The sequence below is a fragment of the Spea bombifrons genome, chromosome 4 (genome assembly GCF_027358695.1).
Source record: "Spea bombifrons isolate aSpeBom1 chromosome 4, aSpeBom1.2.pri, whole genome shotgun sequence".
In the NCBI taxonomy this organism is placed as follows: domain Eukaryota; kingdom Metazoa; phylum Chordata; class Amphibia; order Anura; family Pelobatidae; genus Spea; species Spea bombifrons.
Window position 1 is genome coordinate 1,391,918 of NC_071090.1, and position 24,825 is coordinate 1,416,742.

At 47.5% G+C, this 24,825-nt stretch overlaps 1 protein-coding gene across 1 annotated transcript; it reads right to left on the minus strand.

Moving 5' to 3' along the window:
• Positions 1 to 4,477: 4,477 nt before the first annotated feature.
• SYT10 (synaptotagmin 10) lies at positions 4,478 to 18,495 on the minus strand. Its single transcript, XM_053465175.1, has 7 exons — positions 18,271 to 18,495; positions 13,308 to 13,665; positions 10,089 to 10,653; positions 7,191 to 7,311; positions 6,410 to 6,581; positions 4,658 to 4,787; positions 4,478 to 4,549 (listed from the first exon to the last, which is right to left on the minus strand). Exons 1-7 carry the CDS (start codon positions 18,410 to 18,412, stop codon positions 4,478 to 4,480), a joined length of 1,560 nt encoding a protein of 519 aa, XP_053321150.1. The 5' UTR covers positions 18,413 to 18,495.
• Positions 18,496 to 24,825: the final 6,330 nt, after the last annotated feature.

Genomic DNA, 24,825 nt, shown 5'->3' on the forward strand with positions numbered 1-24,825 from the left:
AATCCCAGCGCATGGACCGGTAACCCACCCACGATAACGCCTCATCCCCCCTCTAAACAGGGACACCGTCCATCATTTACTATCAATACCGCCACATAAACCGTTACATGTAATCTATACGACCACCACATATAGTAAAAGGACAGATATTTGCCGATTGGAAGAAGAGGAAAAATCTATTTATATATACATAAAAAAAACCTAAAAAAAACCCAATATTTCTTATCAAACAGGTTCAGGTTTGCATGAATAAGACGAAAGCTTGTGTTTGTCGTTTTAGGTGAAAGAAGGCTACATCACGAGGCTCTCCTGAAAGGGAATCTGAGGCACTGTTAAAAAAAGAGGTGTCCGTTCCTGCGCGGCCATCGCACGCCGCCGGAATGACGGCACCGGAACATTCAAGCCTTAAGGTCTGTTAGAAGTGAATGAGTCCCGCAACCAAATAACGCTCTGAGCTCATCGGCAGCCGATGGCGGCATCTGGATCGACGCGAAGACCGGCAAGAGCTGTTGGAAAGTCCACTCTCTGCACGTCAACCGGCTCATTTTGGAATCAAATAGTAAATGAGGCCCGGTGAAGCCAGCGGGAAGCATCTGGCATGGACCATGGCGGATCAACTGAACGGGCGCGTGATCGGCAGCGGCCATAACGAGTCTGAAGAACCCACCTGGACCTTCTCATGGGGAGGACCTCTTCATGGTCTTTTGCTACCAAGGACCTGGCACAGACTGGTCATTGGACAAACCGGACAGACGTCTCCTATGGACCTCCTATGGTCAACTTCAACCCCCAGAGTCAGGCCCTGTCTAGGACCCCGGCATTCATCGTTTTTATTACCATAGCAACCGAGGATTTTTGCTTGGGATTGGACCATTCCATTGGCATTAAATCCTTTAGATAAAACCAGGAATTGGCGGGCAAATGATGAATTGCCCAACTACCCCCAATCTCTACAAGCATTCCTCAGGTCTAGCTACATTTACCCCAGGCCTCGGGCAACTTTCCCCTCTGATGTCACTTTAAATACAAGTTCCCCTAGACTTAAAGGGGGAGTTCCACCATATTTTTATTGGTATCGCTTTAGAATCTGCCTGCACAATTTAAAAAAAGTGCTAAAAAAACCCAGAACCGGCTGGCAGATCGGCCCCCATCCGGCCCCCGTCTAGTCGCCCGTTTCTCCTGCTGTAAAGACTCAAACCTTAATCAGTCGTTGGTCTCGTCTTAGATTCAGGAGCCGTATGTCTATCCCATGCATGTTTAATCCCCTCACTGTATTACCCTCTACCACTTCTGCTGGGAGGCTGTTCCACTTATCTAACACCCCTCTCAAATACCCCCCAATCACCAAATTGGGGGGTATATGTTCCTTATGGAACATAAAGTTACAAAAGGTGAATGGAGTCATTATATAATATATATATACATATGTATGTGATGCTGATGTAATTAAATTGATGAATAAATGAATAAAATTCTCCATCACAAACATGAAATAAAATTAATTACAGAAATTGTGCTTGCGAATTTGGGCTGCAAAAAGGCGCCAGCAAAAAAACGTCTTGTATTGGTAAACCAAGCTGGCGCGGCGGAGTCGGTTATAACAGTCTCGTGGTATTGCTGTTACAAAGTATCGGATTATTCTTCATTAACAGATTCTACAAACTAGCGCCACGAAGAATTACATTCAAACAGCGCGTCGCGGGAAAACAATAACCCCCCCCCCGGGAATCCGCAACCCCCCCCCAAAAAACTACGTTTCCTAAAGAAAATTAACGGATTATTTCAAACGATTTGCCTTCTCATGTGTTTTTGCAACGCTGGTTAAAAAAAAAAAGCGTCCAAAACTTATTTTTTGAATTAAATCTTTTTTTGGGACGCGTACTATAAAAAAAAAAAGAGATACAAAGTGAAAGGTGCATCGCGAGGTGCGTTTCAAATAATCTGCTGGTCGTAGGGTCATTTCTTGCTTTTTTTGTGAATTAATCCTGAGAATGTTTTGAGCAGACGTTACAGCAAACGGCTCCAAACGGCGGGGTCTGCAACTCCCACAATGCTCGGCCTCCCAGGCGGATCATGGGATTTGGAGTCCCTGCATCTGGAGCGACTGCGGTTGCATATAGCCCTAATGCTGGCGGGAATACAAGGTCTCTGTATATATATATATTATATATATAATATATATAATATAACGTATAGATGCACCTATATCTATATATTCTGATAGAAATCTGATTTTTATATAAATCTATACTTTGAAACACGTGTTGTAACACATACATGTACCGATATGGATGTATTCACATATATATCTTAGAACCGGATCGGCTCCTTTCTATTACCGGTGGGACGGTGACTCACAGAACAGGCACCTGGTTACATTGTTACGGAGAAGGCAGCACCGGCAGACCCTGGACGAGCCGGCCCCCGCTTGTCATAGCACCAGAGCCCTTTACTAATTGGCTTTTACAGCCAGATTATAACAGGCGATGGGCTAAATGTATTACCCCCCCGACCCCCCCCCCCCCCCGGATGAGCCGCTAAGGCCAAAGACCACTAAGAATAAACCAGGGAGTTCCGGAGCTTCGAGAAATCACCGCAAAGAATACAAATCCTTCCTCCCATACCGATGCGATAAAAGCGAGAACCCTGCGATATTTGGGGAATAAGAGAACATTTCGCGTAACGAGGACGCCCTTTATGTCACAACCCGTGCTGGGGTTTAAGGCACTGCGCGGGATGTACTCGAGCGTACAGCCACGGTGAGAAGAGACTGGGTGTTCATACGATTTCCGCTCCGACACGGTTTTATACATAACGGTCAACTCTAAGAAATCCAACTTTTTAATTTACTAGAAATACTGTTTTTTTGGGTTGTTCTAGGTCTTTTTCTAGAATAGTCTCAGCAGCAATGTGCAGGCGATAACATCCCCCGAGTCAACACATCAGACCCAACCAGCCTATGAAACAAAGCCATCTAAAACCAACGGAGATCGGTTCCTCTACATCGGTTCTAGGCTACCCGCTGGCTGCAGGGGATGTCACCCAACACGCTGGCGTTAAGAAAGTTCCACGGTAACCCAAACCAACGCTCTTCTTCAACTGTTTCCAGCGACACAATCAAATAATGTTCTAGGTTCCTCTTTGATTAGATGTTCTAGGTCATCAAGTAAACAACAGTAGAACGATGCAGTCTGTTTGGGTTCTAGATTACCTGGTAATTCTGTCTCATGTATCCGTGTCATCGGCTGCCTTGTGATTATAAAAATACGAGATCACGACTTGTAATTTAACCAAAAGTTATTGTTTTTTGTTTACTGAAGACATGACCCCTTTGTTCTCTTTTTTAATGGGGGGAGGGGATAAATAAGGGCTTATTCTACCAAGACAACCAAAAGGTGTCTGCCAGCTACACAACGAAACATGCGCCACGCGGACTGACACAATGGCCGGTTTCACCACGGAGAACAAGTCGAGATCAACATAAAAAAAATCTTACACCTTGTCTGCTACGCGCGGCACTCGGCTAAACGTCCGCAAACCTCATCACCGAATAGACGCCGTCGCTAATTAACGTTTTCATGTACTCCCCCCCCCATTCCTGACTCCCCAGAGTATTTATATGCAACGGAGCAAATTCCACAGCCTCTTCCGGGGGGGGGGGGGTAAATAAAATGCAGACCTTCCCTTTACATTATTATACAATAAGATTGACATTTGGAGGATTTACTTTTCCCGGCTACATTTTTGGCTAAAAAAAAATTAAATAAAATTTAAAAATACAGAAAAAATTGGTCAAGTCCACACGCCATAGAGAATTTCACAGACACGGGTATAATACACGTGTAATACATGCGGACATCTTCAATCCTTCCATCAACCCCAAAAATAAATAATATTACAAAAAAAAAAACGATCAGAAATAAAAAAATGCGGTTATTTAGTTACCGGCTGGAGCCGAGCGAAAAATTCCCGACCGCTTCCAAATTCCGTTACCGAATCTCTAAGAGGCGGAACGGAACATTCTCCTCACGAAGGTTCCGCGCTCCTAAAATAAACGTTATTAACATTGTTCCGGATTTTTTTTTTATTCCTGCGTCGCTGGCTTGCTCGACGGCTCATCCCAAGGTCGTTTGTAGGAGAACTCCCCAATACCCCGTCTCATCTGCCGGTGCCCCCCCCCGGGTATTTTAAAATAAGACTCCTGAGAGGAATTGGAACGGAACATCAAATATTTCGGTTCGATGATCCGTATGTCACGGGTTAGAACCTAAAAGAACATTCTCACGGTTCCTGTGCAGACTCCACGTCCCGTCGTCTGCCGGTCCCTCCAGAATGATGAATCCGGTGAGTGGCGTTTGCTACGGATTCGCTGCCGGTTGGACGTTGTGCGATGGACTTGCGCAGGGGTTTGTCTGTCTCTGTCTCCGCTCTAACGGGACACGTCTGTTGTTGGCGTGAAGTTGCCGCCGGCCGGTGCTTACGGTGTAGGGGGCGGTTTCGGCGAAGAGCAGGATCCTTGACTATCGAAGCTTGTTGCGCGACCAGGGAGCTAAAAAATTTATGGGGGGGGGTTTGGTTATTTAATAATACAGGCATTGTGTATTTTGGCTATTATTAAATAAAAAAACACTTTTAACCCTTTCATTGATCGTTTTACCTCCACCAGTGGGTGCCAGTGAGTAATCGGTTTTCGTGGATAAGCCAACATTTCGTTCCAGTGGTCCCGGCCGAGTCCTTCGGCATCTAGTCCGGTTCTACAGACTCCGATGACTTCGTTGTGTCCGACCCTGCGCAAGGAGGAGACCACATGTTAGGCTTTATTATACCAGGGGTGTCCAACCTGCGGCCCTCCAGCTGCTGCAGGACTACATCTCCCATAATCCTCTTTCAGCTAAGGGCCTGGCAGAGGAGTATGGGAGATGTAGTCCTGCAGCAGCTGGGGGGCCGCAGGTTGGACAGCCCTGTATATATATATATATCCCACAAACATCCAACACGACATACAGGAAGGAGACAGCTCAGCGTGAAAGAACCCCATGGCATGTTGGCGGATCGTTTAATGTCTCCCCCGCGCTCTTGGACCCCCGCTGTCGGGACCTGGCGCGCGATTGGACGATGCCGGAGTGATTGGCGGTTTTCTTAAGTATAGGTTTTATGGCACTTTAACTAGACGGCTGCTGGTGGAAAAGAGCTATGAACATCTCTTTGGATGGATTAACCCCTTGCGCGCACGCACCTCTCTCGGAGGGAAGAAACGTCACTTGCCCTTCTCTTTCTACCCGAGAGATTCACAGACGCTCCGTCCGCCGGCCCGGCGTTCATGCGAGGGATCTTCACCACGCACCAGGGGTATTTAATACAAAGGGGCTATTTTTATACCTGGCAGTTTTCATGGAAACGGCCGTGAGGCCCCCGCGGACGGCTCCACATTTAGAACTTTGCCCCAGGACCGTTCTTAAATAGATTTCCCCAGAAAGACAGTAATCTGTAACCAAGACAACAGCTAAAAGACTTTAACCGGCAGCTCCGGGCAGCCAAAGATGTTCTGCGGGGGCCGGAAGTAACATAGAACCCTCTGGCAGATCGGCCCCATCTGGCCCCCGTCTAGTCGCCCGTTTCTCCTGCTGTAGAGACTCAAACCTTAATCAGTCGTTGGTCTCGTCTTAGATTCAGGAGCCGTATGTCTATCCCATGCATGTTTAATCCCCTCACTGTATTACCCTCTACCACCTCGGCTGGGAGTCTGGTCCTCTCCTACCCTCCAGCCCAAAGATGCAGCCCTCCCCCCTCTCTATTCGGATGTCTCATTAAGAAGAGCTTAAAATGAACTGTCATTAAGTCCAGAGGGACAGCTCCTGAATCAATACGGATCGATCAGCCTCGGCTCCCGAGCCAATTTAACCCTTTCCTGCAGCGACGGATCCCGGCGTCCTCCCAGAATAAACAGATCAGGAACAAGGAGTCCGGTTCTTATTACCCCTGGGGCTGGTAATTAAACCAAGCGATGCCCCCGGTAACAAACCTGTTACAGAATCACCGTCCTACCTGTTCACTTAAATATCGTTTACGGGGTAATAATGCGGACGTTCGGACTTAACCCTCTGAGTGCCGGGGGGGTGCCTGCTCCCGGCAGAGGGGTAATTAGACGCGCAGACAGAGAGGAGAGACTGATCAGAGTATCTGTTAGAGACGTAAGAATCCGTTTACTGCCCTCACACCGGGTCAGATACCCCCGGCATGTTCTTAACAGCAATGAGCATTTTTTAAACATTATTTGAGTAATAATCACGTTCTTTTTGTTCCGTGACCCCCCCAGGATGATAACAAACGACTTAAATTTACAGAAAAGGTATAAAAACGATAAACGATGACCTCATTTTACAGGAAACATGGCGGACACGGGGCTCACCTGTCGTAATCCATCACCGCTATGGACAGGCTGACTTGGTCCATGTTTTCGGGGGGGATGTCGAATATAATGGCCTCGTTATACACCGGGTTCAGGGTGCTCTTTTTCGTGGTGGTTTTCCGTTTCTTCAGCCTGCGACCTTCGCACATCAGCGAGACTTTCACGTAGGGGTCTGCGGCGCACAAAAACATGGAAAAAAGACATTTTAGGTTTCAAATACAAACCTATCAACATTCGTTGATTAGATTCCTAATATTAATTGCAGTCTTAAAACCCTGAACGAGACCAACGACAGCAGGAGAAACGGGCGACTAGACGGGGGCCGGGTGGGGCCGATCTGTACATTTGATGGGAGCCACCCATCTTTTTAGTCAGTGCTTGACACGTTCACTACGGCAGACAGGAAGTGAGGTCACTGTGTGACAGGAAGTCATTGTGTGAAATCACTAGTTGGGAAGGTAAACCGGCGAATCAACAGCTAGAGTGGTCTGATGTAACACGCCGGATACAAAGTAACATCCAAAAAGGATACAATTATTATTATTAATCATCATTTTATATAGCGCCATCATATACCACAGCGCTGTACAATGGCTCCCGGTGCTGTACAGCCTGCGATGCTGAATCTAGTAACGAAAATTATAATAAAGAACCCAATCTGTGAAGAAATCAATGAAACGTTTCTATGTAAGAAGCTGTTGGGGTTCTGCGTCCCCCCCGTCTGTGTTTGGGGGGGGTTCCGGAGTCTTCCGGTAAGCGGAAGTTCGGGTCCGTGACGTACCGGAGGAGCCGGTGATATCCATGGCCTTGAGGTTCCGACACTTGATAACGGTTAGAGTCATCCTCCCCGCCGTGGGCAGGTAGCACAAGGAGTACATAATCTCACCGAGGTCGACGCTCTCCTGGGAAGAACGGAAGGAACAAAAACACAAATTATCAGCTTTCACAAAAAAAAAGACATTCAAACATTTACACTGGAATTTCCTGCACGTTCCCTGTACGAATGTAATGATGTTTTGCTTTACTGAGAGGGTGGTAGATGAGTGGAGCAGCCTTCCGGCAGAGGTGGTAGAGGGTAATACAGTGAGAGTATTAAACATGCATGGGATAGACATGCGGCTCCTGAATCTAAGACGAGAGCAACGACTGATTAAGGTTTGAGTCTTTACAGCAGGAGAAACGGGCGACTAGACGAGGGCCGGATGGGGCCGATCTGCCAGAGGGGTTCTGGGTTTCCATGATAGCCACAGGGACGTGCAAAGTATTCCAGGATTTAGGGGGTTAAATGATCCGCAGTCTGTTGGTAGTTTATAGGATTTGGGAGGATAATTAGAAGATAATTAGAGGTGATCGCGGCGACGCGTTCCGCGCGGAGTCTCTCAGCACCGCGGCGCATGTACATGCCGAGCCCTTCTCACTCATTAATCAGTCCCAAGCCAACTTCAATTATTTTTTCTCAGTCTGAATAAGTGAATTATGGAAAAGTTTAATTATTCTGGAGTAAAGGGGAACGATTTAAGTTTAAATCAGGGCTTTCGGAATATTTTTACCAAATATTTTTATCGTAGATTTTTTTCATAGAAATGTAAAGGGGAGATCCGGTAATGCGGGGGGGGGGCAGAATTCATATTTTCCCCTTTGCCCCAATTGTTGGAATCTGATAAACAATGAATTTAAGATAATCCCTAAATATGACGTTTAAGTCGTGATCGGTGCCTGAAAGCGAAGCCCAGGTGACTCGGCAGCTATGAATATTTCTATCGGGTGAAAGGTCATCAACGTCCGCAGATGGAAAATCCGCTCTTAATTAGAAATTCGCTGTGGATTTGCTATAATTGCTGTTTTCTTGGTTTTTTTTATGCATTTGATTAATTATTAGCGACGAGCCCGGATCGGACCTCCTTAAAGAAATGATTTATATGTTTTTTAACCCATTGTACAGCGCCACGGAATATGATGGCGCTATATAAAATAATTATTAATAATAATAATAATAATAATAGTAATAATAATAATAATAATAATAATAAGCTATAGACGGGTCCCCCGTGTGCACTTTTGGGGTAACAGTTACAATATTCCCCAACGTTATCCAACAAGAGAAAGGCAAATACCAAATATGTGGCTGGCTTTTCCCGTACCAGGAATGGTCAGAATTTGCCCCCGAGTCTTACCCCAGTCTCGGGGTAAATGGGCAGATTCGCAGGGTTTATACCCCAGTTTCAGGGTAAATGGGCAGATTCTGGGGTCACACAGCCTGGAGCCGACTCCTTCCTATTCTCCTCTGATTAAATGATATCTGAGCGTCCCGGCTGGTGCTTTCCTCCTGCAATCCCTGCTTGAATGCAGGTGACTTAGTTCACAATATCTTGCCTTGGGCTCCCTTAGCTTTAAAGAATGCCCTGTGCCGGGCAATAGTTGTGGAGGATAAACCGAAAAGCCACGGCAAGTTTTTTTATGCAGGCGATCCGTCCGCCAGGACCGGGTATAACCCCACCGACCAGCAGAGGCGGCCGCTAACTTGTGGAATGACGCCAAATTAAAGGGGTGCAGAATTTGTGTCCCAAAAATACCTCCCCCATCTGAAACGTATGTTTAATTTTTAATTTATTTATTTTTTATACGAGCCTTTCCTGCGAACCGCTTTTAAAAGCCTCTCTTTTGACGATACACGGAAACACCAACGCAGACACGCGAGCGACACGCAAAGGACGACACAGAAGGAACACGCGTGCCACACGCACCGGACCGCTTCACTCTATGGCATGTTGCGTCCCACTAGGAATCACACGGCGAATCACACACGTGTACGATTGTGGTTATTTATAATGGTTTAGTGGTATCGCCATAGCAACCTCTGTTCTCGACCTTTCTATACATTGCAGCTTCCTGCATTCCGATACATTTATCGCCACGGTCTCCATAACGGAAGGAACGTCCGCTGATCAGCCTGGGGGGCACCAGGGCAGCTGCTTAAATGGTGGCACCACTTCTAAACCCACCAGAATTCAAGCAAAGATTCATTTAAAAAGCCAATTGTTGGGTTCTGCAGAGACGGATAAAAGTAACTTTCTGCAAACGGAGCAAAAACGTGTCGGACTCTTTCTTCGTTTTGTTTTCGGACAATTCATTTCATTTCGGACGCAATTCGGGGGGATTTTTATTTATTCAGAAAGGAAATTAGTTGTCACTCGCTCTCTGTACCCCCTCCGACAACCACTTTTCCATCTCCTTCTCCGCTTCTCCTCTGTTGCTCCGCTTCTCCCAGCTCTCCGCTGCTCCCAGCTCTCCGCTTCTCCCAGCTCTCCGCTGCATTATTCTGGGCTCCCGGAGCCTCTGCGCTCACCACAGCAACAACCCCCACCACAACTGGAGGAATCGGGGGGGGGATGCCCCCATGGTGAGCGCGGAGGCTCCGGGAAAACTCAGAGGAGCCCAAAATAACGCAGGCGGAGAGCCGGGAGGAGCGGAGAGAAGAAGCGGCTGAGCAGGACAAGTGGTTGTCGTGGTGGTTTAGGGAGACATTGAGTGTAGGAGGGAAAAAAGGTCTCCTCTCCTTCATTTTTGTTGGTTGTGTTGGGGCCCCCTCCTCATTTATATATTTAACTCAGGATGGGAGATTGGGCGGGGATTACGCATCACAGGAAGACGCTACGGGGTGGGGGGGGGTGATACTTACTGACGTGGCGCAGTAGATGTCTTTCCACACCGTGGCTTCCCTGGAGAGGTCCGAGACTTCAAACAAATTATCCAGGATAACTTCCCCGATCATATCGTGTCTAGAGAAGCGGTCAAAGTCGTAGACGCTGAAGTGCAGCTTCCTGCCGCTCAGCTGGTCGTACGCGACGGGGAACTGAAAGGTCTCGTCGAACACGGGGTTTAGCGTCTTCCTGTGGACCCGAGTCTGAAACTTCTTCTTGCGATCGGGCAGGAGATAGATCTTGACGTAAGGGTCGGACGTCCCGCACAGGTCCTTGGCGGGAAGCTCCAAAGCCTTGAGGATTCGGACGACCAGGAGCTCGTTTTCGTAATCGTAGCTCAGGGTAAAGTTTAACGTCCCGCAGGTCTTTACGTCCTCCTTCCTGTTGTCCTCGGAATCCACCGACTTCTGCTTGTAGAGCTCCGGCTTTATCCGGCCGATGCTGGTGGTGGTCTCTCCTCGCTGTAGAGGGTCCGCGCCCATACTGAAGTCCACGCTGGACACTTGCATCTGCCGCGGCAGGTGTCTCCGGAAAGAATTGTGCCTGGATTAATGAAACAAAAATAAATAAAAAAGGGGGGATACAATAATATCACACGGAACCGTAACGAGATACAATGTATTCCCTCCACAAACCGGTTTATTCGATTAGATGCTGCTGGAGAAGACATTGAGTTTCATTTAGGCAGCTCGTCATTTACGGGAGACGTTCCTCGTGTCTCGATACAGAAGGGATGATAATTTCATGAATGAAGAAGATGGAATTTGGAAGGTTTTATGGTTCCGCCGAGGCCGGGACCATATCACCTCCATCTTCACCTCCGTTTGGAGAGGAACCCCAACTATCGTGTAACCCGAAACGGACGTTCATTCCTCCGCCTCCCAAACATAAAGCTTCACCCAAACCGGTAAAAATTCTGGGTGTTCGGGTAATCGTTACGCATTCTGTGCTCATTTGCTTTAAAGGGGACGTCTTGGTCAGATGTTCTCAGCGTTGGTCACGAGTCTGACCTGCAGGTTGAACGGCTCCTGAAACCTGGACTATTGTGGTCTCCTCAGGACCGACGGGCACAACCAGGAACATCTTAAAATGACTGCATTAAACGATAAAATGCCTGGAGCCGAACAAGCTCTGCCGTAAAGAGAGAAGGGGTCTAACAGGCGCATGTAGGACTTGGGTCGGACCAGAACGACAACAACAACAGAAAATGGTCAATAAGTAGGAGAAACTGCAAAAATAAAATACATTTAATAAAATACTGGATATCAAAAGCAAGCGTTCCACAGTAAAACGAGCCAATTTATTTAAACCAAGTGCAGTTTGTGATTTGGGCTCTAATAGCCCCTCCCCCACCCCAAATACTTCTCCATGCGCGTGATATACTTACTGCCAGTCAACCCCACCTCCGGACCCATTGAGACCCCCCCGTGTGCATGTGAGGAAAGCCCACCCACTGACTGCAATGGGAGCACTCCTGCAGCCAATCAGCGGCAAGAACCGTCAAACAAAGAGGAGGGCAGCTGCAGCTTCTACCTAAACTATATTTTCTGGGCTTTTTTTTATTTTTATTTTTTTTAGAATGCATGAAAATACTCTTTCATACATATAATTTATATTAAAATTAAAAATGATGAAATAATAATAAAGTACTTAAAAACTCATTATTCTTTACTTTAATTTAATTAATTCATTTATTTCCAAATTATGCCCCCCCCCAACAATTTCACAGCTGGAAAAAGAAAAGATAAATTCGGTGAATTCTTTCTGTTAAAAAGCAGATTTTTTTTCGATATATATATAAAAATCTTAAAAAAATAAATGCTGGATTATTCTTAATTACGCTTCTTACGGCTGACGCGACCTTTAAGAGTGAGATCTGCAAACTGACAGATCCTCGGTGTAATTAGAGCAGAGTAATGATGTCATTTTCACCGGCGTTAACCCACGGCGTGCCAGGTCCTGCCAGACACACCACCCAAAACTTCCAGCCCACAAAGGGTTACTCCGTAATGTTTTACCAGCAGATAAAACTGAAAATTAGTAATTGCCTTTATTTTCTTTTTACGTCTGGCCTGCAAATTCCCCGACAAGATTAAAAAACAACAACATTTCCCGGCGGTTTCTACGCGCAGGACGCCTCCCGCGACGGCTTCTTTTCAATTAAAGTCGTCCTTTTGTCTGCCAAATTACCCCGAAACAATCGCGTGGATTCTGCAGAAAACGAGTTGCGCGTTTGGGTTTATTTTTCGCACATTGTCTGAACCTTTAGTGATTTCGATGTAATTAGTTTTCACAAACGCTTCCCGCCTGTCACCGACCGTCACGTAAAAAACAAATATGCAAGCAAAATTCTATTGAAAAATAAAATTCTTCTAGATTGTAAGCTCTTTCAGCTGCTTGTTACGTCCCGTTTACCCGTTGTACAGCGCCGCTCATTTGTTACTTCCTTAGGCCAGAGGTTAGAACGCTGAATTTTCTTAGCCGAGTCACACAAACAATGGGTCCACTAGCCACGTGGCTCTCAGCCAGACCTAATCGTCTTTTGGGCTGTATTAAAAAAAAAACTTCCTTTTCTTGGTCTCTAGTACTCAGGCGGCAGATAAGTGGAGCAGCCTCCCAGCAGAGGTGGTAGAGGGTAATACAGTGAGGGTATTAAACATGCATGGGATAGACATACGGCTCCTGAATCTAAGACGAGACCAACGACTGATTAAGGTTGGAGTCTTTATAGATGGAGATGTTATATACAGAGATATACGGTATATACAGCTCAATGCACTTGGTATAGTAACGTGCGACAGACGCTCGCATTGAGCAAACACTGCAGGAGCAAACAATGGATCTAGTAGGGGGGGATCACTGTCTGAATCTGACTAGACGCCACCTTGTGGCCATATGTGGAAAGACAAGGGAAGAAAATTCTGCCCCTAAGTATCTCAGACCCTTCCGTTACCAGCCCCCCAGGAGGCAGAAGCCCACCCATGCCGGCTGCCTCCTGTAATTCATGAGAATCAGATTTTTTTATCTTTTTTTTTTTTTTTACTTGTGTTGCCCAAACGAATCAATGAATGCGAAACTACTAAGAAAATCCACCGCAGATCACAGCTCCCACTGCTGGGAGGAGTATCCTTGTAAAGACAACCTTTGATATTTGATTGTACCAAGTGTCACATTGTTAAAGGATTTTATTTTCTTACCTGGATGAAGAGGCCGGCTCGGTGGTCTGTCTCTGGATCCGCGCATGTTTCATCAGATGCTCCTTCAAGGCGTTCTGGACCTCGGCCGGTATATCCGGCGACGTGTGGCTGATCTTCATCGCCGCTTCCAGCACTTTCACCGAGTGCTTCCCGTTTTGCTTGATCTCCTTTTTCTCATTCGTCTCCACCACTTCCGGGGGGGCGCTCGGGACGCACTGCGGGGCCGCGTGATTGGTGCATGTGGCCGGCTTCCTCCGCCAACAGGGCCAGCAGAGCTTCCAGAAGACGAAGAGGGAGACGACCAGCAGAGCGAGGCCGCAGAAGCTGACCACCACCGCCAGGAGACTGACCGAGATGTCTGCCGGGAAACCGAGAGAAAGAGACAGACGATCTCACGTTAACAATCGTTACAGAGTATCAGCCGCGTTATCCGCCAGGGGAGGTCGTGCCGGGATCTGATGGAATCTTCTCTGACATTCGTTAAAATCCAACCAAATCGTGTTTTTTCCAATTAAAAATATTTAAATATTTTCTGTACACTAAATGAACCCCCCCCGGCATGTTCTTTACGCAGTGAAATAAGCATTATATGCACATTAGAACCCCCCCTTTCCGCATGTCGCGTGGGAGCGTCCATCTCAACTTCCTGTTCTCTGGACCTGCATGATTTACGGAGATCTCTTTCCTATTAAGTTGCTGATTGTTTCTGATTGGTTGAGGCAGCCTTTGTAAGGGTGGGAGGAGGAGGAGGAAGAGGGAGTGGACAAGCTGCCACTAAACATCTGCAAAACAATGGTAAAGTTCCGCTGTGATGGCAACAGTTTTCTGCTCGTTTAAAGACATAGTTAAGGAGCTGGCAGCCCTCGAGACGTCACCAGATGTTGGTGGCTCCCGGCGACTGCTTCAGAGGGTGGGAGGAGAGTATAATTCTGTTGGCGGCTCCTGCGGAAGCCAAGCGTTTGAAGAGATCTCATTAGGAGACTCCAGGAACGTGCGCGTATCTCTAATGACTGCACTTTCCATCTAGTTTGTTGCGCTGACCTTTCCGCGGCCATCAAAAGAGCCAATTAAGAGGTTTATTACTCTGCAGATGGAATCGCGACAGGATTCTAGAACAAACAACCTTCCAGCACCCAGAAACACGCGGAGAACACACTCTGGAACCGAAAAGAAAGCAAAAAGCATACACAAAGGTTCCGGGCTTTACCTTACACCGAGCTTTCAGGGCCCAACTGGGAATGAAAAATATATTTACCAGCCCCTGGATTTTATTGCATGGTCGAGCCCACGTGCCCCACAAGGGGTTAAGTAGAAACCACAGGGCCCTGGTGCAAAAATTACCCCAGAGCACCCCAGCTTTACAAGCAACAGATCCCACACTGCCACCTTTGCCCCCAACAGCCTGCCTGTGCCCTCTCTGCCCCCTTAAACAGCCTGTCTGTGCCCTCTCTGCCCCCTTAAACAGCCTGCCTGTGTCCTCTCTGCCCCCAACCAGTCTGCCTGTGCCCTCTCTGCCCCTAAAACAGCCTCCCTGTGCCATCTCTGCCCCCTAAACAGCCTGCCTGTGCCATCTCTGCCGCCGAAACAGCCTCCCTGTGCCACCACGGTTTGGGTCTTTACATCAAGAGGAGTAGGCAGACTAGATTGGCCTCTCTCGGGCTATACAGTTATATCCCGTTTGCCAGCATATACCCTGCCGGGGCAGCGCTGCGCATGGTTCAGGCTTGAGAAATAATAAGCATTATGAATGAAAATGCTGGTGTTTAAGCGGCCGCATTTCTGCATCGCGCACGCAGTCGGCCCCTGGGACAGGCAGCGTTTAGAGGCCGCAGAGCTTGGGATCTGCTGAGGCTCGGCTGAGCGCTGCATCTGGAGAGCCCCAGAGGGACGGCAGCGATTGATTCAGAATTTCAAACAAGTGTTTGTATTCCTTACGGTTAATGAGCCTTTAAGGAGGCAGTAAAGCGCGCGAGAGAACGGCTGCAGAGAGTTTATTAAAGTTGCAACAAGCGTCTAATAAGATCGTTAAGTGGTTTTTTTCTCTCTCTCTGAAAGCAGCGAACGGAGGAAAGTAAACAAACACCTCCGACCAACGTGAACTCCAAATCCCAAGATGCTCAGTCAACCGAAGCGCCCCGACTCCTTGGGGGTTATTATTTATACAGCGCTGGGGCGTTATATTACTGTATACAGCGCTGGGGGATGGTTTATATTACCCAATATGGCACTGGGGGGGCGGGTGATATTACCGTATACGGCACTAGGGGCAGGTTATATTACCGTATACGGCGCTTGGGGGGCGGGTTATATTACCGTATACGGCGCTTGGGGGGCAGGTTATATTACCTCATACTGCGCTTGGGGGGCAGGTTATATTACTGTATACGGCACTAGGGGGACGGGTTATATTGCCGTATACGGCGCTTGGGGGGCGGGTTATATTACCGTATTTTGTGCTCGGGGGGCGGGTTATATTACCGTATACGGCGCTTGGGGGGCGGGTTATATTACCGTATACGGCGCTTGGGGGGCAGGTTATATTACCGTATACGGCGCTTGGGGGGCAGGTTATATTACCGTATACGGCACTAGGGGGGCGGGTTATATTGCCGTATACGGCACTAGGGGGTGGGTTATATTGCCGTATACGGCACTAGGGGGGCGGGCTATATTGCCGTATATGGCACTAGGGGGGCGGGCTATATTGCCGTATACGGCACTAGGGGGGCGGGTTATTGTCAAGGAGAAGAATATTTTTCTCCACGGGACTCCCCTTTAAGTCCGGAACGTATTCTAGAACATTCCGGAGCGCAGTCAGCGCGGTGAGATCCGGGTCCCGGCCCGTATTTGCGTTTTTCTTCAGAGGCGGCTGCTCTATAAATAATTCGATCGCCGCGTCTCCCGCGAGGCCCCAAAAGGTCGTCTCCAGCGGCATTTCCACGGAAAACACAATTCGACAAAAACATCGGCAAACGCTTAGCAAAAAACTTCCCGACCGTCTCTGCACAGGTTTCCTGCCGCGTTTAATTACAGAATTCCCGAAAATAATAATAAAAAAACAAACAAATTTTATTAACCGGGAAAAATCCATCACATTTATTTTTTTATAATTTTAGGATTTTGCAAATAACGTATAAAAAAAAACAAACAAAAAAACCAGGCAAATGTTTGGTTACGTGTTTTATTTGGGGGCCTCCCTAAATGAGAAGGGAGGAGCTTGCTGGACCCCCCCCACTCTCTTAAAAAGGCTGCTTAAACCAATCAGTAACTTAACAATAGAGAAGGAGTAGCTTACTGGGGAGGAATAATTAAATTACGGAAGTCACAGATCCAACTGCACAGCCAGCGACACATTGTTTCCAGCTTAGGGATCTTCCTTTACTGAGTGGGTGGTAGATAAGTGGAACAGCCTCCCAGCTAAGGTGGTAGAGGGTAATACAGTGAGGGTATTAAACATGCGTGGGATAGACATACGGCTCCTGAATCTAAGACGAGACCAACGACTGATTAAGGTTTGTGTCTTTACAGCAGGGTGAAACGGTGACTAGACGGGGGCCGGATGGGGCCGATCTGCCGGCGGGTTCTATGTAAGTTTAATTTGGGTGCCCCGGGGCTGCTATCTGCGGCTCGTTGCCATCATGGCTCCCGGTCAGGTTATAATTGGGGTGTGGAGCGCCCGTGATCCCCGGCGTGTGCTCGGAGGTCGTTTTCATTCTCGTGACGATCGGGTAAGAAGCGCCGAGCCGTTCCCCGTCGAGCAGCAGAGATAAAGACGCCGGTTACTATAGCAGCTCCGGAACACAAATCAATGTGACCGGGCGCCCGGAGACCGTCCTCGGAGCGCAACAAACAACGCAGCGGCGCAACACGCAATGCAGAGCGGAGCATTTAACCACGCGAATGCCAAACTGCTCGTTAAGGCAGGGCAATATATTAAAACATCTGCCTCTCGGCCACAAAGGGGCAGTTAACCCTGTAAGGGTGAGATGGGGTTGCGACTGCCCTGCAGGGGCTCCGATATGCGCAGGAATAAAACATGATACATGTATGTGATTGCTGGAACACCCCCGTCCGTTGGCATGTTGGGGGGTTGCCGGAATGCATTTTATTTATAGCCGGAATGACTGGATTCAGGTCTGAAACTTTTCAGCTGTGACTCACGTAAAAGATATGCAGCGATCGGCCGCGCAGGATTACGGCGCAGGCTGCATTCCGGGCAATTTAACCGCTTACAATGCAGAGTTATCGCAGGACAGGGCGCTGCGCGGCTGCAACCCGAGGGGCAATTACAGAGAGCACGCAGGGGCTTCCGTGTGCAGCGCGTTCCATCGCTTCTCTCTGCAGCAGCTGCAGCAACAGGTCCGCTGAGAAGTGAGACGGCGGGGAGCGTGACTGCCGATTCCCGGACATGTCAATAGGTCTCCTGTCTGCAAACACGCATGGATGTGCTGAGTCTGTAGCACCGTGTCTCACACATACATGTAATTCACTCTACTGCAAACATGCAGTACACGTGTCTATATGGAAGAAAATATTTTACATGCACACAGGTTCCCTGTACCCCTAGCATGTTACACACAAGCTGAACCCTCTGCATGTCACCATGTCACACGCATGCTTAACCCTCCGCATGTCACATGCATGCTCAGCCCCTGAAATACTACATGCATGCTGAGCCCCTGGCATGTCACACGCATGCTAAACCCCTGAACCGTTACATGCATGCTCAGCCCCTGAACCCCTGGAATGTTACATGCATGCTGAGCCCCTGGCATGTTACAAGCATGCAGGTTCCCCAGACCCCTGGCATGTTGTCTGTACGTAGTTCCCATGTACCTCTGGAATGTAGTTTTTTTTCTGTACCTCCAGTATGCTGCACCTCTGACATGTTACATGCATGTAGCTCCCCTGTAGCCCTGACATGTTGCATGCACCCCGGGAATGTCACACGCCTGCAGCCTACCTGTGCTGCCTGCCCCCTGGCTGCTCCGGGGGAAGATCCCGGTGCACTTGTCCCACTCCACCTGCCCTCCCAGGCAGAGCTCGGACACGATCTGCAGCGCCTTCTGGCACAGGCTCAGCCCGTCCTCCTTGTGGAAACTCATGTCCCCAGCGGGCAGCACCAGGGCCGGGCAGAAAGGCAGCAGCAGCCCCGGAAAACAACCATTCGCCCGGCTCCGAAACGGATCACACTGCTGCCGGCGCGGGCTGCAGAGCTTTATAGAGAACGGAGTCAGACGGGGCAGCCAATGGGAGCGCAGAACGGGCTGAGAGGGAGCCACGTGCGAGAGACAGACATTGGTCCGCTGCAAGGTCAAGGGCGGGGCATGTACAGGGGCAGGGCATGGGGATACCGAAGAGTGCGGTGCATGGGGCGTGTCAGTGTACAGCAGGAGGTGTCACTGTAATGTAGAGGGTGTCACTGTATACGGGGGGGGGCAGTGTAAAATGGGAGGTGTCACTATATAGTGGGAGGTGTCATTGTATACTGGGAGGTGTCAATGTATAGTGGGAGGTGTCAGTGTGTAGTGGGAGGTGTCAGTGTATAGTGGGGTATGTCAAGAATGGGTGGGGATGGGATAAGAATGGGTGAGATGGGGTAAGAATGGGTGAGATGGGGTAAGAATGGGTGGGGATGGGGTAAGAATGGGTGAGATGGGGTAAGAATGGGTGAGATGGGGTAAGAATGGGTGAGATGGGGTAAGAATGGGTGAGATGGGGTAAGAATGGGTGGGGATGGGGTAAGAACGGAAGCTGGGGTTCATTTTACCCTCACTGTTACCCAGCAAAAGTACCCTCGGAAAGTGACGTCCACCGAGTCGTGTGTTCACCATGAACGTTACAATCTCTGCGCCCAAAGTAACGACCTGGTGCTCATAAAGCTCAACAAGTCCGTCAAATTCGGCCTGCCTGCTGAGCGTCACCACGGACATCAGTGCCAAGTATCCACGCTTCACCGGCGGCTGGGGAGTCACCAGGGAGAAAAGCCAGTAAACATATGCCTATCCCATGGCTGTTTAAACCACCTCTGCTGGGAGGCTGCTCCACTTCCTTCCCTCCTTCCTTTGGCACTGTATAAGAACACACCTTGAAGTGAATTAGTAATCCTCACCTTATAGAGATGTGATGATGATGATGATGATGATGATGATGACGACGATATCCAATGAGATGCCCCCAGTATTCCTCCCTATAAACCTTATCTTATGATGCTACAATGTAACACCTCGATATGTAAATACAACAAGCACTTTAACTAAAATTGCTCAATTTTTACACTCGGGATTTATACTGCAAATGAGCCGAAAATGCACACGTTAGTTTTTTAAAAAAATCTTTTGTTTACAGTTTTATTTTACTGTTTTTCTTTTTAGATTTTTCAAATAAAAAGAAGGTAATTTACACAATTTACAAGTCTCTAAAAATAACAATTTCAACTATATAAAATAAGTTAATTAAATGAAATAATAATAAAAAACTCCCTCACCATAAACAGCTAAATATTTAGTTACAGAAGATTAATATTTATTTATAAAATGAAACATTATATCGATACAAAGTTTCAAAAGAGGTCTTGTAAACATATGGTTGCTATGGTGATAAAGCCATACTGCTAAAACTTTGTTTAGAAAGTGATTCGTAGGTCTGTAGAGCTGACAGTCTATTTTGCTCTATATGTCGTGGGAAGAATGATTCACCCATCATTATATGAATGCGTTTTCCAATTTCTACCTAAACCCTTCAAAATGATATTATTCATTCTCTTTCTCATTCATCATATTTCATATAAAAAAAATTATTACCAGTGACACAAACTTCACAGAATTACACAATAAGGAGCCTTACCAGGTCGGACGCGACCCAACGCTCTGGGGAGATGACCCGATGGGCGCTTCCGCCACAATGGCGCACCGGACGCATCGCCATATTGCCCTCAATTCAAGTTTCGGTCAGTCAGTAGATCATGGAGCGATACCATTTTGGTGGGGAGCAGAAGTGGTCGGCAGAGAAGGTAGGGAAACATTTAGAGAGAGTGAACAAGAATGAGAGTGTGAGAGAATGAGAGTGTGAAAGAATGAGAGTGTGAGAGAAAGAGAGTGTGAGAGAATCAGTGTGAGAGAATGAGAGTGTGAGAGAAAGAGAGTGTGAGAGAATGAGAGTGTGAGAGAATGAGAGTGTGAAAGAATGAGAGTGTGAGAGAATGAGAGTGTGAAAGAATGAGTGTGAGAGAATGAGAGTGTGAGAGAATGAGAGTGTGAAAGAATGAGAGTGTGAAAGAATGAGAGTGTGAGAGAATGAGAGTGTGAGAGAATGAGAGTGTGAGAGAATGAGAGTGTGAAAGAATGAGAGAGAGAGAATATAACCTATAGTACATATAGTGCTATCTCACACTGCCTTTTAGTCACCCCCTTATAAACGCTTTTGATTTTGTACCCTTATTTTTTTTGAGCCTTTAAATATTACACTCGACAAACTTTTTTCTTATAAATTAATTTCATCTTTTACAAAAAGTTATTTTCTTATATTTTTTTCACAATTATTATTTTATTATCTTTTTCATTTTTTCTTCATCGTGGCTGCAGCTCTGTGCTGCTCGTTAGCGGTGCTTGGAATATTATTATCCGCTATTATCTCCCGTCCTCGTTTTCATAGAAATTAAATGTTCAGCGACTCGTGGGCTAGCGGCTCCTTCGCTTAGAAACGTATCCGATCCCCCTTTTCTTCATTGTCCCACCTGCCGGACCTCACGCAAATCACTTCTCACAATGGTACCACAGGAGCCCTCCGCTGATTTATCTATACATTATACAGGGGCCGGTCACTGATTTATCTATACATTATACAGGGGGCCGGTCACTGATTTATCTATACATTATACAGGGGGCCGGTCACTGATTTATCTATACATTATACAGGGGGCCGGTCACTGATTTATCTATACATTATACAGGGGGCCGGTCACTGATTTATCTATACATTATACAGGGGGCCGGTCACTGATTTATCTATACATTATACAGGGGGCCGGTCACTGATTTATCTATACATTATACAGGGGGCCGGTCACTGATTTATCTATACATTATACAGGGGGCCGGTCACTGATTTATCAATACATTATACAGGGGCCGGTCACTGATTTATCTATACATTATACAGGGGCCGGTCACTGATTTATCTATACATTATACAGGGGGCCGGTCACTGATTTATCAATACATTATACAGGGGCCGGTCACTGATGTATCTATACATTATACAGGGGGCCGGTCACTGATTTATCTATACATTATACAGGGGGCCGGTCACTGATTTATCTATACATTATACAGGGGCCGGTCACTGATTTATCTATACATTATACAGGGGGCCGGTCACTGATTTATCAATACATTATACAGGGGCCGGTCACTGATTTATCTATACATTATACAGGGGGCCGGTCACTGATTTATCTATACATTATACAGGGCCCCGGCTCACTGATTTATCTATACATTATACAGGGGCCGGTCACTGATTTATCTATACATTATACAGGGGGCCGGTCACTGATTTATCTATACATTATACAGGGGGCCGGTCACTGATTTATCTATACATTATACAGGGGCCGGTCACTGATTTATCTATACATTATACAGGGGGCCGGTCACTGATTTATCTATACATTATACAGGGGGCCGGCCCACTGATTTAACTATACATTATACAGGGGCCGGTCACTGATTTATCTATACATTATACAGGGGCCGGTCGCTGATTTATCTATACATTATACAGGGGGCCGGTCACTGATTTATCTATACATTATACAGGGGGCCGGTCACTGATTTATCTATACATTATACAGGGGGCCGGTCACTGATTTATCTATACATTATACAGGGGGCCGGCCCACTGATTTAACTATACATTATACAGGGGCCGGTCACTGATTTATCTATACATTATACAGGGGCCTGTCACTGATTTATCTATACATTATACAGGGGCCGGTCGCTGATTTATCTATACATTATACAGGGGCCTGTCACTGATTTATCTATACATTATACAGGGGCCGGTCACTGATTTATCTATACATTATACAGGGGCCGGTCACTGATTTATCTATACATTATACAGGGGGCCGGTCACTGATTTATCTATACATTATACAGGGGGCCGGTCACCGATTTATCTATACATTATACAGGGGGCCGGTCACTGATTTATCTATACATTATACAGGGGCCGGTCACTGATTTATCTATACATTATACAGGGGGCCGGTCACTGATTTATCTATACATTATACAGGGGCCGGTCACTGATTTATCTATACATTATACAGGGGGGCGGTCACTGATTTATCTATACATTATACAGGGGGCCGGTCACTGATTTATCTATACATTATACAGGGCCCGGCTCGCTGATTTCCTTATACATTTTCTCCGCCCAGGAACGAGCGTTTATCCTGCTTTTCACCGGCTGCGTCTGTCACAATGAGATAAATGACAGCCGGCGTCGGATGCCCCGAGTCCTCCGTGCCGCGCTCGCTGCTTCAGACGCCGCGGGATTCGCTCTGTTTAATCGCAGAAAGTTTGTGAAATAAGAAAAGTCTTAAAAGAGTGAAATCAGCGCCGGGGAATCCTCGTTTCCGGGCCTCGCAGCGCAGACAGCCGGGGGCTGAAATAACGGGAGCCCCGACGCCTGATTCAGGGCTAAAAACACAGACATAAAGGGTTAAATACTTAGGGGAAATGAATCAGTGGTGGAAGGAGGGCGGGGGGGGGAGATGGTGAGGGAGGGGGGAAGATGGAGGGGCAGGGGGGTAACAAGACTGGGGTAACGAGAGGGGTAAAGGAGGGCGATGCCTGAGGAGAGGGACACTGGTGGGAGTAAAACGCGAGGGGAGGGCCGGAGGTCGTTGGGGGAAGAGACGGAGGCAGGAATTGATGTTTTTTTTTCCTTTGTTTTTCAATAATTCTGTATTTCTGAAACATATTTCATTACCTGCCCATCCCATGCGTGTTTAATTTAAACCCCCTCGCTGTTTTAGCCTCTACCACTTCTGCTGGGAGACTGTTCTATGCTTCCACCGTACTCCAACAGACATTGTCAGAAAACAACATTTAACCCCGCTGTGTCCTTTTTGAAAACACGTTAATCTCTCTGGATCTCTATCAGCGGCTCATCGGTCCGTTATTAATAACATTTCTGTTGTTATTTTCACCGAAGGGTCTGTGGAAGGACGTGAAGTAATGAGACAGCGCCGCGTGTAATTATCCCGCTCGCTCCGCCACCCAGATGCCAAATCTGAGACATCACCATGGATATCTCCGGAGCGTCTTCAGAGCGTTTAACTCCATGCGTCAACAACAACCGCGCAGAATGCGGCCGCTTCATTCCTCGCCTGGACCGTTCTGTGAATGAAACGACCGTACGAGCGGAGACCCGCGAGGCTACAATCCGCTCCGTGAAATGGGCAGGTGAACCGGTTCAGAACAGGAGGTTTTGAGCTTAGAAATCCACTCAGGTGGTGGTAGATAAGTGGAACAGCCACCCAGCAGAAGTGGTAGAGGGTAATACAGTGAGGGTAATAAGCATGCATGAGATAGACATACGGCTCCTGATTGGCTACCGGATTTTGCAACGATAAAAAGTAACCGTCAATGACATCAGAAGTGTCTCAGAAGTGACCAATCAGACGCTCAATGAGCGTTCCTGAGGAGGTCCAATAAGACCACCCCCTACCGTGCGCATGCGCAGAGAGCGCTCCCTTTAATTCCAATAGAAGCGCTTTTCTGCCTCTGATTGGTTGCTTTAAGCAGCCAATCAGTGATACAAAACTTCAGGCCACAGAGGAGGTGGGAAGCTGCAGCTTCTCCTAAAATACCCCTTTTTCCCCCCGAATCGCATTAAAGCATTCCTGGGGCGCTGTCCCTTTAAATAGACCGACAAAAAAATATATAAAACTAAAAATGAAAGCTTTTGCCGCCTCTTCTCAGCGCCGACGGCAACGCAGAAAGCGCCAAACGTGTGATTTAGATATCATCCGGGTCTCGCTATCATTTTTTCGGAACGCCGGTATTTATTTTAATATTTTTTTAATGAAAAGCAGAGCGTTCTTGTGGGGTTTTTTTTCCGGCTCCCCGTTCTCCCCCGACCCGTCGGCCTCCAGCGGGAGAGTCCTTCGATCAGAAGCCTCCGCTGGGCCGCTGAGTTAACGCCGACTCCCCGCGGCTGGCAGATATATTTCAGAGATCCCCGTCTGCTGTGTAAACGCGGGGCTGAGGAGCTCTCCGGATCGCAGCGCTCGCCGGCCCCGTTATCTGCGCGTTAAAGACGCCCGCAGGTTCTGTGTTTAGCAGACGAGAACGATTTGTTCTGCAAAATAACAACTACTAAGTGCTGAGCGGCACAAAGCATGCGCGGATTCCGCTTCGCGTTATTATACCGCGTTCAACGACCTGGATGGACCTGGAGAGCTGGTATAGATTAATCAGGGTCCGGGGTAAAATGAGGTTTT

Bases quoted from the DNA above. Each gene is read 5' to 3' on its own strand.
- SYT10 (XM_053465175.1), bottom strand. From the start codon at position 18,412: ATGAGTTTCCACAAGGAGGACGGGCTGAGCCTGTGCCAGAAGGCGCTG. The intron at 13,666-18,270 runs GTAGGCTGCAGG...GTTTCCCGGCAG, and splicing joins CCAGGGGGCAGGCAGCACAG to ACATCTCGGTCAGTCTCCTG. The intron at 4,550-4,657 runs GTAAAACGATCA...TAAATTTTTTAG, and splicing joins ACTGGCACCCACTGGTGGAG to CTCCCTGGTCGCGCAACAAG.